At 40.3% G+C, this 16,701-nt stretch overlaps 1 protein-coding gene across 6 annotated transcripts in view; it reads right to left on the reverse strand.

Annotated features, from left to right (window-relative positions):
- Positions 1-16,701, reverse strand: part of ERAP1 (endoplasmic reticulum aminopeptidase 1) — a 129,802-nt gene that overhangs the window by 11,930 nt on the left and 101,171 nt on the right. For all 6 annotated transcript variants that reach the window (XM_059888137.1, XM_059888138.1, XM_010807625.4 and 3 more), the window contains 9 exon segments: positions 15,861-15,999; positions 12,562-12,696; positions 9,839-9,959; positions 8,992-9,146; positions 8,520-8,633; positions 7,045-7,176; positions 3,453-3,584; positions 3,222-3,293; positions 1,771-1,925 (listed from right to left, as the gene is read on the reverse strand). In XM_059888137.1, coding sequence (XP_059744120.1) covers positions 1,771-1,925; positions 3,222-3,293; positions 3,453-3,584; positions 7,045-7,176; positions 8,520-8,633; positions 8,992-9,146; positions 9,839-9,959; positions 12,562-12,696; positions 15,861-15,999 — 1,155 coding nt within the window.

Below are 16,701 nucleotides of genomic sequence, written 5' to 3' on the forward strand. Positions count from 1 at the left end.
GGTCAAGAAAGACAGACTGAGGAACTGGTTCAGAAATCAAAGAACTAAAGAGATGTGACAAGTAATACAATCTGATCCTATATTAAATCCTGAACCAGGTTTTTTCTTTTTTTTTCTTTTGCTATAAAGACATGATTAGGACCACTGAGTAAAGTTGAATAAGGTTGATACATTTGATAATAGTATTATATCAAGTTCATTTCATAATTTTGATAAAGGTTCTGTGATTATATAAATCAATTTTCTTCTTTTTAGAAAATACTACTTATGACAAATAGATGGGGAAATAGTGGAAACAGTAACTGATTTTATTTTCTTGGGCTGCAGACAGTGACTGCAGCCAGAAAATTAAAAGACGCTTGCTCCTTGAAAGAAAAGCTATGACAAACCTAGACAGCATATTACAAAGCAGAGACATCACTTTGCCAACAAAGATCCGTGTAGTGAAAGCTATGATTTTTCCAGTAGTCATGTGTGGATGTGAGAGTTGAACCATAAAGAGGCTGAGTGCTGAAGAATTGATGCTTTTGAACTGTGGTGTTGGAGAAGACTCTTGAGAGTCCCTTGGACAGCAAGGGGATCAAACCAGTCAATCCTAAAGGAAATCAACCCTGAATATTCATTGGAAGGACTGATGCTGAAGCTGAAGCTCCAATAATTTGGCCACCTGATGTGAAGAGCTGATTCACTGGAAAATACCCTGATGCTGGGAAAGACTGAAGGCAAAAGGAGAAGGGGGCAGCAGAGGATGAGATGGTTGGATGGCATCACCAACTCAATGGACATGAGTTGAGCAAACTCCGGTAGACAGTGAGAGCCAGAGAAGCCTGGCATTCTGCAGTTTATGAAGTCACAGGGTTGGACACGACTTAACAACTGAACAACACACTGAAGTATTTCAGAGTGAAGAGGAATCATGCCTCCAACTTACTCTCAGTTAAAAATATGTTTGCCATATATACAGAGAAATAAAGATCATATTTTTGGAATTGTTTGATATTTTAGGTTATATATAGACATATAAAATAAATGTGGTGAAGAGTTAACACATATCTGGGCCAAGATTATACGGGAATTCTTTGCTCTCCTTCTAAGTTCTCCAGAGGTCTGAAATCATTTCAAAAAAAAAATTTTAAGTGTCCATCCAGCGACTGAGCAACTTCACTTTCACTTTTCACTTTCATGCATTGGAGAAGTGCAACCCATGGCAACCCACTCCAGTGTTCTTGCCTGGAGAACCCCAGGGACGGGGGAGCCTGTGGGCTGCTGTCTATTGGGTCGCACAGAGTCGGACACGACTGAAGCTATGCAGCAGCAGCAGCGTCAGTCAAGTTTCAGTGTCTCATTTCCAGCAATGTCCTCTGTAGTGTTAAGCTGACAAACAGGTTTGGGGATCCAAATCAGACTGGCAAAAAAGAGAATCAAGTCTCTTGCATTTCCCAGAAATCACCTGAATGTTTATGTCCTTGCTCCAACCCTACTGACAGGCACTGTTGTAATTTAGTGACAAATGCTTAGAGCTGACTTCAATCCAGTAACTGAAAATTACCATCATGTCTAACTACAAACCATGAGAATGCTAAAGTAATTATATATCATCTTTATCCTTTTGAAAAGATGGTGGTGTGTAAGTCAACTTCATAGGGTATTTAGATTTGATTAACGTGTTTTGCAACAAAGGGAAGGGTACTAGTTCAAAAACAAGGGTTCATCCTACCAGGCAGACGTCATTACTGAGGCAACAAATGAGCTTCTCCCTGTGAACCTTACCCAGTTTCTGGGGCATCGGCCGCGCCTTTCACATAGTACTCTTGCTTCATATGTACGTTCCTGCCTCTCACGGTGATGGTTATCAGGGGGAAACCCTTCTGCAGCGTCCAGGTGTTCATCATGGTTTTCACATCAAGGCCTTCCTGTCGCCAGTGCTGGTTTATGAGAAAAAGGCAGATACGTGAACTACTCGGACCCACCTCTAAGAAGAGAGCCCAAACTTGAGCTTGCAGGGGCTGCAGCCGGTGAAGCTCTTCTCTGTCCCTTCCTCTGCCCCCAGCCCCAAGCCGGCTCTCTTCCCCTGCTGGCTCCAGCCATAGCATATCAGAGCACTAACTATTCGCTTTTCATTCTCTCCTTTTCTTCTGTCTTAAAAACAGGTACCATACCTGGTTCTCCTGGGCAGACCTTGGGTTTGGCATCGGGCACAAAAGCAGGCATGTGTATGAAGTCAGGGAGAGAAAGAGCAGAAAGTGGCCAGGTGTGCAACACCTCCGTAAGGATGCTGTCTATCCAACAAGCAAGACTGGGGGAAAAGTGCTCCATCGAAAGCCCGTACTTCCCAAGTGATAAAACCGACGTGGCCCCCAACCCAACACACAGCCATTAACGCAAATGAGCATTTATTCTTTGATACTAAAAAAGCTTTCAAATAATATTTAAGAGCTAATGAAAGGATAAAACATTCCAAGGGACACATCTAGAAACTATGGAATAAATCTGTCTCTGAAAGCAAAACAGCCAAGAAAATAAAAATCGAGTGGATATAATTCTGTTGAATCTCCAGGCTCACACTGAGTTACCTGTGAAAATATCCCACAGGCCAGATAAACAGAGACTCAGGCTGCTTTGTGATTCAGGTGTTATGAATTCTTTATAGCTTAGCAGTTAAAGACATGAGTTAGATCTCAATTCAAATCCCCGCTCTGCAATTCACTAATCATATGCCTTTGGATTTCATTTCCCCAGCTGTAAAAATAGGGGTAATAGCATTTGCTCATAGGCTTATTGTGAAGAATAAAGCAGATTATACACGTAAGTGCTTCACACGTGCCTGACACATCGTAAGTGCCTGAGAATGCTCACGCCATCTATGTTTTTTTTCCCCCCACAAATGAAGGGCTATGGAAACAATCGACACAGCCTGATGGATACAGTCCTAATCTACCACAGAAGCACATCATAAATCTACTGCTTTCCACAGAGTGAAGCTGAAGAAATTAATATCAGTGAGATAATGTTCCCAAAGATGGCTGGAAAACTTCCTTGTATAGAGAGACTTAAGAAAAACTGTAAAAGGCTGTCACTCTGGTATAGTTTAAATGCAGCCTTATCTACAGAGAGACTGATACGATCCAGGATCTCGGAAAGCTTGGCACAGAGTTATCCTTCCAAGAAAATGGAGTAAAAGAATGGGCTTTGGGGTAACACGTACAGACGTGAAAACTTACCGCGGTTGAAGATGCATGTTCACCTCTAGAACAAAATCCATCCATGTGTTGTGTGTCATCTGTAGGGCAAATCTAAAAACCAAAAATAAACACATCACTCAGTCCTTTGGGAAAAAAAAGAAAAACCACTCGTGATTCTTCTCAGAGGAATGAATGTGGTACAGAACAAAAACAAAATAAGGCAATAAGCCTGCCAACCCCAAACACAGAGACACATGAAAACATACTCACGCTTGCCATACTATTCCACAGGTCCTCGTTTTTCGTGTTTTTATAGCTATACTTCTGCAGATAGTTTACAATGCCACTTTTAAATGCATCGGCACCAAGATAGTCCCTTAGCATATTCAGAATACAAGCTCCCTGAAAAGACCATATAAATAATTGTTAGCTATAGTCGGCCTCCGTCTCATATACTGCCACTATGTTGGAGCCACTCGTTAAGATGCTGTAACATTTTTAGCATCTGATCACTTGTGGAACAAATAGAAAAAGTGGGTTACACCTGGACCGATTGAGGCAGGGGATCAATACGACTCTTCATGCTTTAGTCACCAGGACTGCTATTTTTTGTCAGTATTCAAGCTTCCCCATCATCTGCCAGCTTCCATGATTCACAGGCGAGTGGGAGACGGTGCAGAATAAACACAGGACTTTGGACCACCACGTGGCCCTCCCACCGCCCCTCTAGGGCAGGAGTGGGGAGAGATGGAATCAAAGTTGAGAACAGGTGAGAAATGGCGGAGCCCGTTGGGCAAGAATTGGCAGCCTTGAGCACAGAAAACTGGTCCAGCAAGAGCAACGTGAGAAAGGGCAAGAGAAGTCCCAGACACTCTGCACTCCTGTAATAAGAGCTCTTCCCCCTCCTCACCCACTCTCCTAAATCACAGGTCACAAACTCGAATACCTCCAGTGGTCAGACAGGTGACAAACGAGCAACAGAAGTCCAAGGAAAAGAAAAATGCTTTCACATTCTTTGTCTCCCCCTGAACTTTTCATACAACTAACCACCAAGAACTTTTCCTCCTTCCTCCTTCCCTCTCGCTCAAAACACCACCCTGAGTTTTCCAGGAAATCATGAGTCCCCCTTCCTAGGAAACCCTTCCTACTTCACTCCCTGAAAAGCCTCAATTCATCTTTAAGACATAACTCAAAATCTCCTTTTCCAAGAGAATGTCTTAGGTCCCCTCAAGGTAGAGACAGTCTCTCTCTCTCTCTGGTTCTAGGAGACAGTAGAGTCACTAGATGGGCAGAGCCTGGGTCCCTGAAGGGTCTGCATTGAGTGCATATCCCTGCCAACAGGACGAGGATTTGTGAGGTATAATTTATGGAGGTATAATTGATAGATAACTTCAGCTTTGGGTATATAATACTTGCATATACTGCACAAGGATCACCGCAGTACACCTTGTTAACACCCATCACGACACAGTTACAGTTTTTTTTTCTTGTGAGGAGGACTTCTAAGATTTCCTCTTAGCAACTTTCAAACACACAATACAATGCTTTTAACTACAGCTCCATGCTGTACATTATATCCCTATGATGTATTTTATAACTGCAAGTTTTTACTTTTTGACATCTTCACCTATTCCCTAAGCCCCTGGCAACCACCAATCTATGAACTCACTCTTCGTGTGTTTTTGCTTTTAGATTTAACCTATAAGTGAGGTCATACCGGATTTGTCTGACTTAATTCATTTAGCATAATGCCCTCAAGATTCATCCATGTGGTTACAAGCGCAAAGCTTTCCTTTTTCTATGGCTGAATAGTCCACCATGGAATGGACACTTAAGGAAACAGCGATCTGGCCTATTGCAAATAAGGCTGCCAGGAACACGGGGTGCATGTCTCTCTTTTAGCTACTGTTTGTTTTCTTTGAATAAATTCCTCAAAGTGGAATTGCTGGCTATGATATCTCTATTTTGTAATATCTTGTTTTCTATCCTGTCTTCCATGGTGGCCAGACCCAGTTACATTCCCACCACAGTGCACATGGGTTGCCTTTCTCCACGTCTTCTCAACACTTGCCATTTGTCTTTTTTTTTTTTTTTTAACTTTACATAATTGTATTAGTTTTGCCAAATATCAAAATGAGACTAGCCATTCTAACAGGTGTGGAGTGATGTCTCATTGTGTTTTGACTTGCATTTCCCCAAAGATTAGCAACTTTGAGCACTTTAAAATGTACCTATTGGTCATGTTTGTCATTGGAAAAGTTTCTATTCAGTTCTTTTAAAATCAGATTGTTTTTACTCAGCCATTACAAAGAATGAAATAATGCCATTTGCAGCAACATGGATGGAGCTGGAGATTACATCATACTAACTGAAGTAAACCAGATAGAGCTAGACAAATGTCATGTGATATTGCTTAAACGTGGAATCTAAAGCAAATGATACAAATGAACACACTGATAGACTCACAGAGAACAAACTTATGGTTACCAGGAGGGAAGGGTGGTGGGGAGGGAGAGGTTGGGAGTTTGGGATTGACATGTACACAATGCTCTATTTAAAATGCCTTTCCATGAAAAGCATTTAAATTAAAAAATAAAGTGTAAAAAATAAATAAAAATAAAATCAGATTGTTTTCTTTAGTAATCAAGTCGTATGTGTTCTTTATATACTGTGGACATTAATCCCGTGTCGGACGCCTGGTTTTCAGATACTCTCCCCGTTCAGTAGGCTGCCTTTCACTCTGTTCTTATTGTACACGTGGTTTTTAATCTCGTGTGATTCCACTTGTTGATTTTTGCCTTTGTTGCTTATGCACTTATGCTTTGGGTGTCACATATAAAAAAAACAAAAATCACTGCAAAGATACATGTCAAGAAGCTTTTTCTCTCTATTTTCCATTTAGGAGTTTTATGGTTTCTGATCCTAACATTTAAGTCTTTAATCCATTTCAAGTTAGTTTTTGTGAGTCGTATAAGACAGTGGTGCAGTTTTATTCCTTTGTATATGGTGTCAGAAGAACTAAATGATATTTATTTAAGAGACTCCATTTACCATTGTATATCCTTGGATCCTTTTTCATAAGCTAACCTTATATTCATGAGTTGATTTCTGGGCTCTACTCTATTCCATTGATCTACGTGTGTGTTTATACGTCTGTTTTATGTCTGCTTTTATCTACTCTGCACTATTGATGGAAACATGCAAACATGAAATACTTTTCCCTTTGTTACACAGAAAGCAGCGAAGCTTTATGATAAATGGCACGTTCTCTGCCTCGGTGAGGATAATGGAAATGGTTGGAATGGAAGGGAAAGTTGAAAAGCAGAATTCTGATCTCGTAACGGAGCCATGACTTAGCTCCGGTCCACATTGCTGAGGGAAACAGAAGCCTGGTATGACCAGAATTCTATCCCCTTCAAAGAGAAGCCAGTAATATGGATTTTTACATAAAATCTCCCAACTATTATATGCAACAATTTCCAGTTCTTTTATTAAACACATTTTGCATGACAACTGTTTCCGAAGGCACCCAGAGCTACGAAAGGGCAGGTGTTTTTGCCTGATACAAAGCTAAAGCTCAATCAAGACCTATTTGTTGAAGGATAAATAAAAAGTTTCTGCAGACTGCGAATATTCACCTACGACAGTAAGTGAAGAACTGACAACAGTACCACCTTTAGGATTTTAAGCCAACTTGAAGTTAGGCTTTAACAAAGTTGACTCTGGTCAGCCTGAGTGAGAAGAGAAAGCCTTCAGTCCAGGTCGGTCCTTATGAAGGGAAAGTCCCCCCACAGCCCTAGCTACAGCCTCTCCACTCCAGTAAGTTTAGTGTGCAAACTGTATCCCTAGAATACATTTTTACCTTGTCATAAGAAACTTCATCAAACATCTCGCGAATCTGAGCAGGGTTCTCCACGGGTGTGGACACGGGGTGTGAGGAGTTTAATGCATCCACCTCCATTGCGTTGAAACACTTACCAAAGAAATAATCTTCCTATTAAGATCGAAAGACAACATCACCAATGATTCACATTTAGATCAAAAACTATGAAATAAGGCTGGCTGCATGTGGGATAACAGGTTTACACTCCAAGTTTCTGATGTGACCTATTATATATTTATTATATATTTACAGAATTTACAAAATTAAATAGAATTATCTTCTAAGAAACAGACAGGAAACAGTGATTTTTAGATCAATATTGAAAATTTGTTTAAATATTCATCACCTTAGAATAAAGAACATTCCTATAAAAATAAAAACATTAATGCCTACAGCCCAATAGTACCCAAATATGAAACTAAAATATATAATTATTTTAGTATCTCCAGTCTTCATCTATACTATTTTTTTTTGTAAATTAATTAATTTATTTTAACTGGAGGCTAATTACAATATTGTAGTGGTTTTAAAGCAAAGAAATTTAGCTTTAACCATATAGTGAAAAAAAAAGCAATGGAGAACAAATTCCAACTATAATCTGATTAGGGCATATTACACAACAAAACAATAAGCATACATGATTACTTTTACTATTAAAGACTATATGGAAACAAGAAAATACTTATTATGATCCACTATACTGTAATCAACCCACTCCAGTATTCTTGCCTGGAAAATCCCATGGATGGAGGAGCCTGGTAGGCTACAGTCCATGGGGTCACAAAGAGTCGGACACGACTGAGCAACTTCACTTTCACTTTCTTTTCACATATAAGTTATGTATATAGGAAGATGAAAATGGGAATATGAATATGTACAAATGAAAATTAAAGTATGGTAAAGGATTGTTTTTACATAATGTTTCTTTCTAATTATACTGCATTTGATTTTCACAAGTTAAACACATGACTTTTGAAATCATCATGTAGAGATTCCAAACCAGTAAGTTTGTGACCCATGAGTCTAGGTTCTTATACAATCAAATGTACAATTATCTTAATACTCATTTGATTTGGCAAGTAGGACCCTATTGAAATAACATCAATCTATACCTAATACTTCTCCAGTGAGCAGCCTAAAGGAGGGAAAGCAATACAGAACAGACAAGTTGTCATTATTTCTGTTTCTTTTTCACTCAGGGAGGACAATTTAGTACTAACTTCATAACTCATAGATTTGGAAATAAGCAACTGAGCGTGGAAATAAGTCTTTATGAGATATCTTTAAAGTACACTAGCATTTTGGAAACCTGATCCATATTTAAACTCCCAGGGAGGTTATCAATCTTTATATAAATTCCATAATCAAGCATTGGTAAATATACTATTTTCCAGCAACAGATTAACCTAAAATGTAAAAAAAAAAAAAAAAGAAAGTAAGTAAATACAACTTACAACTTTCAGTTCTGGATGAGTCACACTGACTGACACGAACTCCATAAACTTGGCAAATCCCTCATTTAGCCAAAGATCATTCCACCATTCCATAGTGACAAGGTTCCCAAACCACTAAAGGAAAATATTACTCATTTTATCCACAGATTTCTATAGCAACTGGATTATCTACACGGCCATAAACATCAAACATTCAGAAGGAAATATATTCTATATGTGTAATGTCAGTATATGAATGTTAACATATTTATGAAGCTAATATTTTTTTCAAAATAAAAAGAAAAACTTTTCAATATGTATTTTAAAACATGGTACCTAATGTTTTAAAGACATAAATTTTCCTCTGGGAGAAAAAGACAAAGTAAAAGTGAATCCATAGCATTCATGTATCGATATAAATAACCTATGTCCCAGAAGAGCAATAAAAACATAGTTTATACTTTTTTTGAAAAGTGTGATTGAGCTCATTTACCTGGTGGGCGAGTTCATGAGACACAATCATCGTGATGCCGAGCTTACTTGAGGCAGAAGACTTCTCAGCATCAAACAGTAGAGAAGATTCCCTGTATGTCGTCAGTCCCCAGTTTTCCATTGCACCAGATTGGAAGTCGGGAATTGCAGCAAGATCTTGGGAAGGAAACAAAAAACATCTTATCAGTCTTAACCTACACATGGCCCAAACACACTAACTCTCAGAATGGATGGATGCAGGAATCAAAGAGAAACTAAGTGACCCACACAGAATCTTGGGTCCTGGATGAAGAACCTTTCACAATGAAGTCAAAGGGCTCGGTGGCTCATTCAGAGTTACTCTGCTGCTGCATGATAAAGTCACACTTGGCTTTCAGACCTCCTGACTCCATTTCTAATTCTCTGACAAGGTGTCTGGGGACTGGACAATCTTAAAAATTGTCTCAGTAATCCACTCTAGCTGGGATGCCCAAGACTCCCACACACTACAAACTCAAACACATAATAGTTTTAAGGGCTCATGTAAGAAAGAAAATGCATATTTTCTTATGCTCTATCAAGGAACTCATTGAAAAAATTTACTGAGTACTCTATGTTCTTACCAAATGCATGCCAATCATGGAAAAAAATGCAGCCTCTGTCCTTTGCTATCTGCCCACTAATAGGGTCATGTTTGTCTTTAAATCAGAAGGCAAAAGTTTCCGCATGCTACATGCCTCAAAAACCTGCTGGGGTTTTAATGACTTGAGAGGCTGCTGAGCTGATGGGGGAAGATGCCAGTTAGGAAGATATAATCTACTGTGGGGGTCATTAAATGCCAGTTTGAAACACCTGTGCAAGACCTATACCTTGTTTGGGTAACGGATACGGGATGCTGAAATAATCCTCATAAAATTCTAGAAGAGTCACCGCGGCATCCAGTGCATAGTCTGCCTGATTTATCTTGTCTGGAACAGCATATACGGAAACCTGGAGAGGAAGACACAAGGGAGTGATCCAGATGCCATCGTGGCTTCTCGAGAAGCCTGACACTAACAGCTTCCTAGTGTGGGACATGGTTGCCAGTATTAAAGATGACAATGGCAGGCTGCTATTTCTTATATTAATGCTGATTGTTCTCGATCAATTCCCCTACTGAAAACAACAGATAGATGATGAGTAACAAATATAAAAATGTCTTCCTAAATGTTTACATGAGATAGTGAAAAGGTAAAGACAACTTAGTGTCCCAAACTGAAATGACTGCAGGACCCTCGGAAGTCAGCAGAGGGTCACTGCAGCCAGCTTTTGCCCTGAAGACACTAGACCACTATAGATGGACTTGAGCTGAGGTCTTCATGGCACTGGAGAACTCAACAGGGAAAGGAGACAAAATCCAGAACCTGCTCAAGGTGGGTAGGAGATGTCCCCTGCTAGACCCCAAAGGACCAAGCCCTTACTGGAAGTCTAAACTAGAAAGAATCACCAAATTCCTCCAGGAGACTGCAAGGGGGGGAAAAAAGCCTTATTCAAACCCTGGTGATGTATGAGGAATAGTGAGAGACTCTCCTCAGAGAATTTATGGCTAAAAGCTAAACTTCATGCCGTCTAACAGCTGAACTCACAATAAACCTAGGTGGTCCAAAAACCTGAAGCCAATAATTTAAAGTGATTCCCAAGGCTGCAAAGTCTCCAGGTCACTTGACAGGAGCGAAATACAAACTCTCTCTGGAAAAATTCACCTTCAAGTCAGGTAAGAAAAGCTCATAGACACGATTCACAGTACATAGCATGAAGGAACAAGACACCGTGAACAAGAGCCAGCAGAAACAACAAATCACAGAACCAGCCACACCAAGACTTCATATATGACAACTTCTAGACACGACATAAAGTGTGAGTTTAATGTGTTAAAGAAAATGACTCAAACTATTGGCACACAAAAGGGGCTCTGGGGACCTAACCCCAATGTAGATATATGTGGGAGGGGGCGGTTCCCTCACATCTCCAAGCAACATTCCAACACCACTTGGGTATCTTACAATTCAGTTCCATGCTGACACTCCTGGTGTGAGAGCATCATTCTACAGGATTCAGTCTTACAAGCCTGCTCCCTAACCCGATTCCAGATGCCAATCAAAAGTGCAAGTTACCACCCATGCTTCTGACTTAGCAGCTGTTGGCTGGAGGTTCCCAACCCCCTTCTTGAGTTTAATTTGCTAGAGCAGCTCACAGAACTCAAGAGTAACATTTTACTCGACAAGATTCCCAGTCCATTATAAACAAATGTAACTCAGGAATGAACAGCCACACGCGAGAGGTGCCTTAGAACAAGGTTTGGAAAAAGGCACTGTAACGACCACGTCCTCTCCTACCAAACCACCTTCCCTATACCTCCACTGGTTCACCAACCCAGAAGCTCACAGGAGCCACCCTTTGAGTTTTTATGGAGTTTTCACAACACAGGCATAAATGATTGAACTTTGGTGACGAAACTCAGTCTCCAGTCCCAACTCTCCCATCACATGGTTGGTTCCCAGTCAACCAGCCTTAGTTAGGTTACCCAGGAAATTTTTATTAACATAACAAGAGATAATACTTATGGTTCTCAACACATAGGACATTCTAAGAGTTTTAGTAGCTCTGAGCCTTCATCAAGGATGAAGACCAAATACATATTTCTTATTATGAATTACAATATCACAGTATGAAAGACACATAAAAATAACCATTCAAAAAGGATTCACTGAAGTGGGCAAATCAGTGAGTGGGTGTTTTTTACTGTTAATTTCACTGCTGAACTTAGGCTGCTTCCTACAGTCAAGTCTCAAGCCTTAGCTTCAAATCCCCAGGTAAGCAGAGATATCTTCACAAGGATAAGAAGACCCTTTATTCAGGACCTTATTCAGGCCCTACAGAAGACAAGGCAATTCAGAAGAGAAACCCTAACTATCCCAGGCCTCAGTTAAATAAATGAGGTCATTTTAAATAAAAAGTCGCCTGCTTCCTCTTTGAAAATCTTCTTTGCATTCAGGGCTGCAGTGTACAATTGTGTAGGTTGCTCACTACACAATGAGACCCACCCAGTGGCAAGAACTCCTTGAAACAAGACCTCTTCCCCTGACACTCCAGTACTCCCTGACCCAAATGCTCTCCCCAGAGCCATTTAATACTCCAAGCTGTCTTCTCTTACTTCCTTCCCGTGGCTAGAAATCCCCAGCTCGGATAGTCAGTGACATTCACTTCCAAACTGCAGAAAGTTATAGACAGAAGAAGCAACCTGAGAAACCACTGCAGGATCTAATCCAACGTATACATTTTACAGAATGTAAGCTCATCTCCAAAGGTAGCAGAAAGCCAGTTAATGGTGGAGCCAGCACCATGACCCAGGCCAGGCCACGTCTCCCCATGTGTTTCTGCCAGTAAGACCCCACTGTAAACAAGAGCATCTGTGACAGTGGGATGGCCCACAAACTGGTTTGTCCGAGAATGAGGAGCGTTTCCAGGATGTGGGACTTCCAGTTATAAAACCAGGACCGTCCCAGGCAGACCAGGGCAAGTAGGTCACCCTATGTGACAATCACAAGTTCACCTTGACTCCGCTCTTGGTCATCTTGCTGACAGACTTGAAATCCGAAACAATGAAGGCCACCAGGTAGGTGCTCATCCTCACGGTGACGTCAAAGTGGTCTTCTATGAGTCCTTCAGCCACAGTCACAGATTTAACCTAAAATCAGGATAACTGAGATCATCAAAGAATCCAACTACCCAAGACACTGAAAACATTTTATAAAGAGAAATAGTCCTAAGTTTCGGACATACTGAAAGTATATGACATGACATTTGTATAGTTATTTAAGAATATCTCTTTCAGAGACTTCCCTGGTGGACCAGCAGTTGGGACTCTGCCTTCCAATCCAGGGAATGTGAGTTTAATCCCTGGTTGGGAAGGTAAGATTCCACACGTCTCACAATCAAGAACCAAAACATAAAACGGGAGCAATACTGTAACAAAATCAATAAAGACTTTTCAAAAAACGTATTTCTTTCTTAAGTAATTTAGATAGGAAAGCCAAACCATTCTCCTCCATGTTTTTATTGAGATATAATTCATATACCATAAAATTCACTGTTTTAAAGTATACTATTCTGTGGGGTTTTTTTAAATTATATTCACAGTTATATAACCATCACCACTTAAATCTCTTCTAAATAAGCCAGACGATTACAAACTGACTCATATTTGCACATGAGGATTGGTAACGTGGCTGGGAAAAAGCAAAACTGAGACTGCTGATTTTGCCAAGATGTAGCCCACATAATACAAAGTGCGAGAATAATCTGGAAATGCAGTGTCTAACTGGGTGCATGTGTCACCATGGATAACCTAAAAGAGCTTCTACTTTCTTAAACAATTCAAAGAAACCCATGCCTGGGCCTGACCCTGCAAAGTCTCCTCCAGACTCTAATCTGCTTCAGTGAAGTCAGGTTTTGCAGTGTAATCAGGGAGCAGCCTTGCAGAGTGGGGTTGGAGCCACAGAGGTACAGGCTAAGAGGTCGGCTTCCCAAGAAGAAAGTCTACTACCTCAGCCAACAGAAAGCAGTGGGCAGGATCTTGGAGAAAAGACCAGTCGAAACTAGTCTGAGAACATCCACATTAACGATGCCTTTTTCCTGTAATCCCATTTCCACCTCTATTTCTATGTCCTTATCCTTCTTTGTGATACCCACCAGCCACAAGCTATGGTTGCCTGCTCGTCAGCCTTTGGGCATTCATATCCTGACTCTGACAGCCAACCTAGGTTTATTCTTAAAGGGCCAGAAATCACCTTTCTTTTTAAAATGTCTTCAGCTTACCCCTGACAAAAATTTCTGTTCTTGAAGTTGCGCTTATTAGTAGGGAAGTAAGCTAACTAAACGAATTCAAATTTAGATTTGATTAACTCTTGCCCCAAACACTTCGGTGTTCCAAAGGTATATTTTTCTTCTCTAGCCTCCAAAAAGACCCTTTGAAACCCCGCTGTCCTTCCTCTCAACCCCATGTCTGAAGCTTAAGTTCAGGCACCTCTGTTAGATTTCTGCCAAGAGGAGGGATGGCCCATCCAAGAGCAAGATTACATTAGATATTTTTGGATCCTCAACAAGTAGGTCCCGGACTTGGATTCATGGATTTGGATTCACGGATTTGGACTCCAGCACCTTTGTGAAGCCTCTGGGCTTTGGCCTTCCCCCTACAAACCTATGAAATCTATACCAGTCTTGTTTAGTGGGTCAGTCTGTCCCTCACTTCCAAACCACCCCTGTTCCTTTATTCTTCTTAAGCTGTAATTCTCTAATTAGAGAAGTCACTCCCACCCCAGGCAGCAGTACCATAATATTTGGGGAGGGAACTATAATTTGAAAAAGCATTTTCTCTATCTCAAATTTATATTAGGAAAACGGCATAACTGTTTCTTACCTTTCTATATACAAGTGTGTTGGGGAAAGAGACAAAAGTTCTTGTCTGGTAAGGATTCACAAGTCTGCCTTTTATATAGGCTTCTGGTGTGGAATGTCAGAATCTCTTTTAGGGGGTCCTTAAGGCAATGGCACCCCACTCCAGTACTCTTGCCTGGAAAATCCCATGAACGGAGGAGCCTGGTAGGCTGCAGTCCATGGGGTCGCAAAGAGTCAGACACGACTGAGCGACTTCACTTTCACTTTTCACTTTCATGTATTGGAGAAGGAAATGGCAACCCACTCCAGTGTTCTTGCCTGGAGAATCCCAGGGACGGGGGAGCCTGGTGGGCTGCCATCTATGGGGTTGCACAGAGTCGGACACGACTTAAGGGATTCGATGAGCAATATAGAGTTCTAAAGGTTGGGAAATACTACACTGGAAGTTGGTTCATGGCTCTCTGAGTCCCTTCATGTGAAGATACTGCCTCCCCAGCCAGCATAGGGATGAGGTATGATACCCTTCCGGACTCTGGGCAAAGCCTATTCCAGCCTGAGTCTCATCCACGGTGAGCTTCTCTGAACAAAGGAAGTGTGTGCTTCAGCAGTGGTATGTATCAGCGGTAGACCGACAGCTCAGCTTCTGTGTTTCCAGTGCTACCAGAATCATAGGGGAATGGACCTCGCTGAGTAATTTTATTCATTTGGCAAGGTCATCTTCTCCTTTCCGCTTTGAAAAATCAGAAGGGCTTCAGCCTAACAGATGCAGACTATTATATTTAGAATAGATAAACAACAAGGTCCTATTTTATAGCACAGGGAACTATATTCAATATCCTGTAATTAACCATAATGGAAAACAAAAAAGTAGAATAAAAAATAAAACTCAAAGGGAACACTGTCCACATCTGCTCTGGAACTGGAAAATAATGACTTCTTTAAAGGCAACTTAAGATTACTTTTTTAACTTCCATCTGCCCAACTTCATGCCAGTTATTTTTAATACAAACTGTATAGCTAATATTAGTAATATAGTATGCAGAAATTATAGGACATAACTAAATCATAGGAATATGGCCTTATCCGACAGAGCATTTCCTTTAAAAATCCTTTTAAAAGATCTTATGAGAAAAGTGTAAGTGCTTTACGAAAGGCACTCTCACTTGAACCTGACCTGAATTTCCTATACGGTTTCTCTCTTGTCAACGTGGATGACCTGCAGTGTCACTCTTACCTAATTTTGCTTGTTTTTAGGGAAAATGTTTTTTTCCTTTGACCATAAATAAATTGCTGCTTGAACCAAAAGCATAGGTTAGAAGTGAAAAAGAAAAATTAGTTATCTGTCAGGCAATGAAACAAACAAAACAGGTAGCCTGAATGTTAACTGGCAATGGGGAGAGGCAAGCCACAGGGAATGAATGGACTCCTCATCAGAGATACACAATTTAGACTCACCAGTGGCATATTGGAGATGGCGAGGTGTCTTGGTTCCCTTCTGATCTTGATTAAAAAACTCGCCTTGAGAGCAGGTTCATCAAAGCAGGGAAAGGCCATTCTGGCTGCAGTTGGTTCGAACTGTGTTGATGCAAGTATCCTAAAATTCCGTAAAGGGGAATAAAAACACAGCAGGAAGTACCAGGGACTGTAAGTGAGGTGTATGATCATGTCTTAATTCCTAAAGCTATCACAATCCTGATGAATCTCACTACCAAAAAATCGTTTATATGACAAAAGCTATCATAAACTAAAAGACAAGTAAAAGAACAGGGAAAATTGATCAAAAGGTATTTAACAAAGTGTTAACATAACCTGAACAAATAATGAGCTCTTAAAAATAAGTAAAAATTCACCCACCAACCAAGCAGAATAGCAGGCAGAGGTCATAAACAGGCAACTCACAAAAGAAGAACATACAAATAGTCAATAAACACATCAAAAGCTGCACAGCTTCATTAATAATCAATGTAACAAATTAAAGGGGAAAATCTGTTGGTATTTTGGCTCTAAAAGGATTGCCACTACACAATATTAGTGAGAAATATGGCAAGGCATATCAAAAGTTTGTTGACCCCTGACTTAGCAATTTTACTTCTAGGCATTTATTCTAAAGAAATGATTTACAAAGATGCTTGTCCAAGTGTTGCTGATGCTAAAAAGTTGGAAACAACCTAATTTCCATCCATAGGAAGATTAGTTAAATAAATCAACACAGAAACATGCATTTTAATAACGTTGTTAAAATGATGTAAAGTGACAGTCATCATGTAAAATACATGTCAACATATATTTTTAATAA

Source organism: Bos taurus, chromosome 7 (assembly GCF_002263795.3).
Source record: "Bos taurus isolate L1 Dominette 01449 registration number 42190680 breed Hereford chromosome 7, ARS-UCD2.0, whole genome shotgun sequence".
Taxonomy (NCBI): Eukaryota; Metazoa; Chordata; class Mammalia; order Artiodactyla; family Bovidae; genus Bos; species Bos taurus.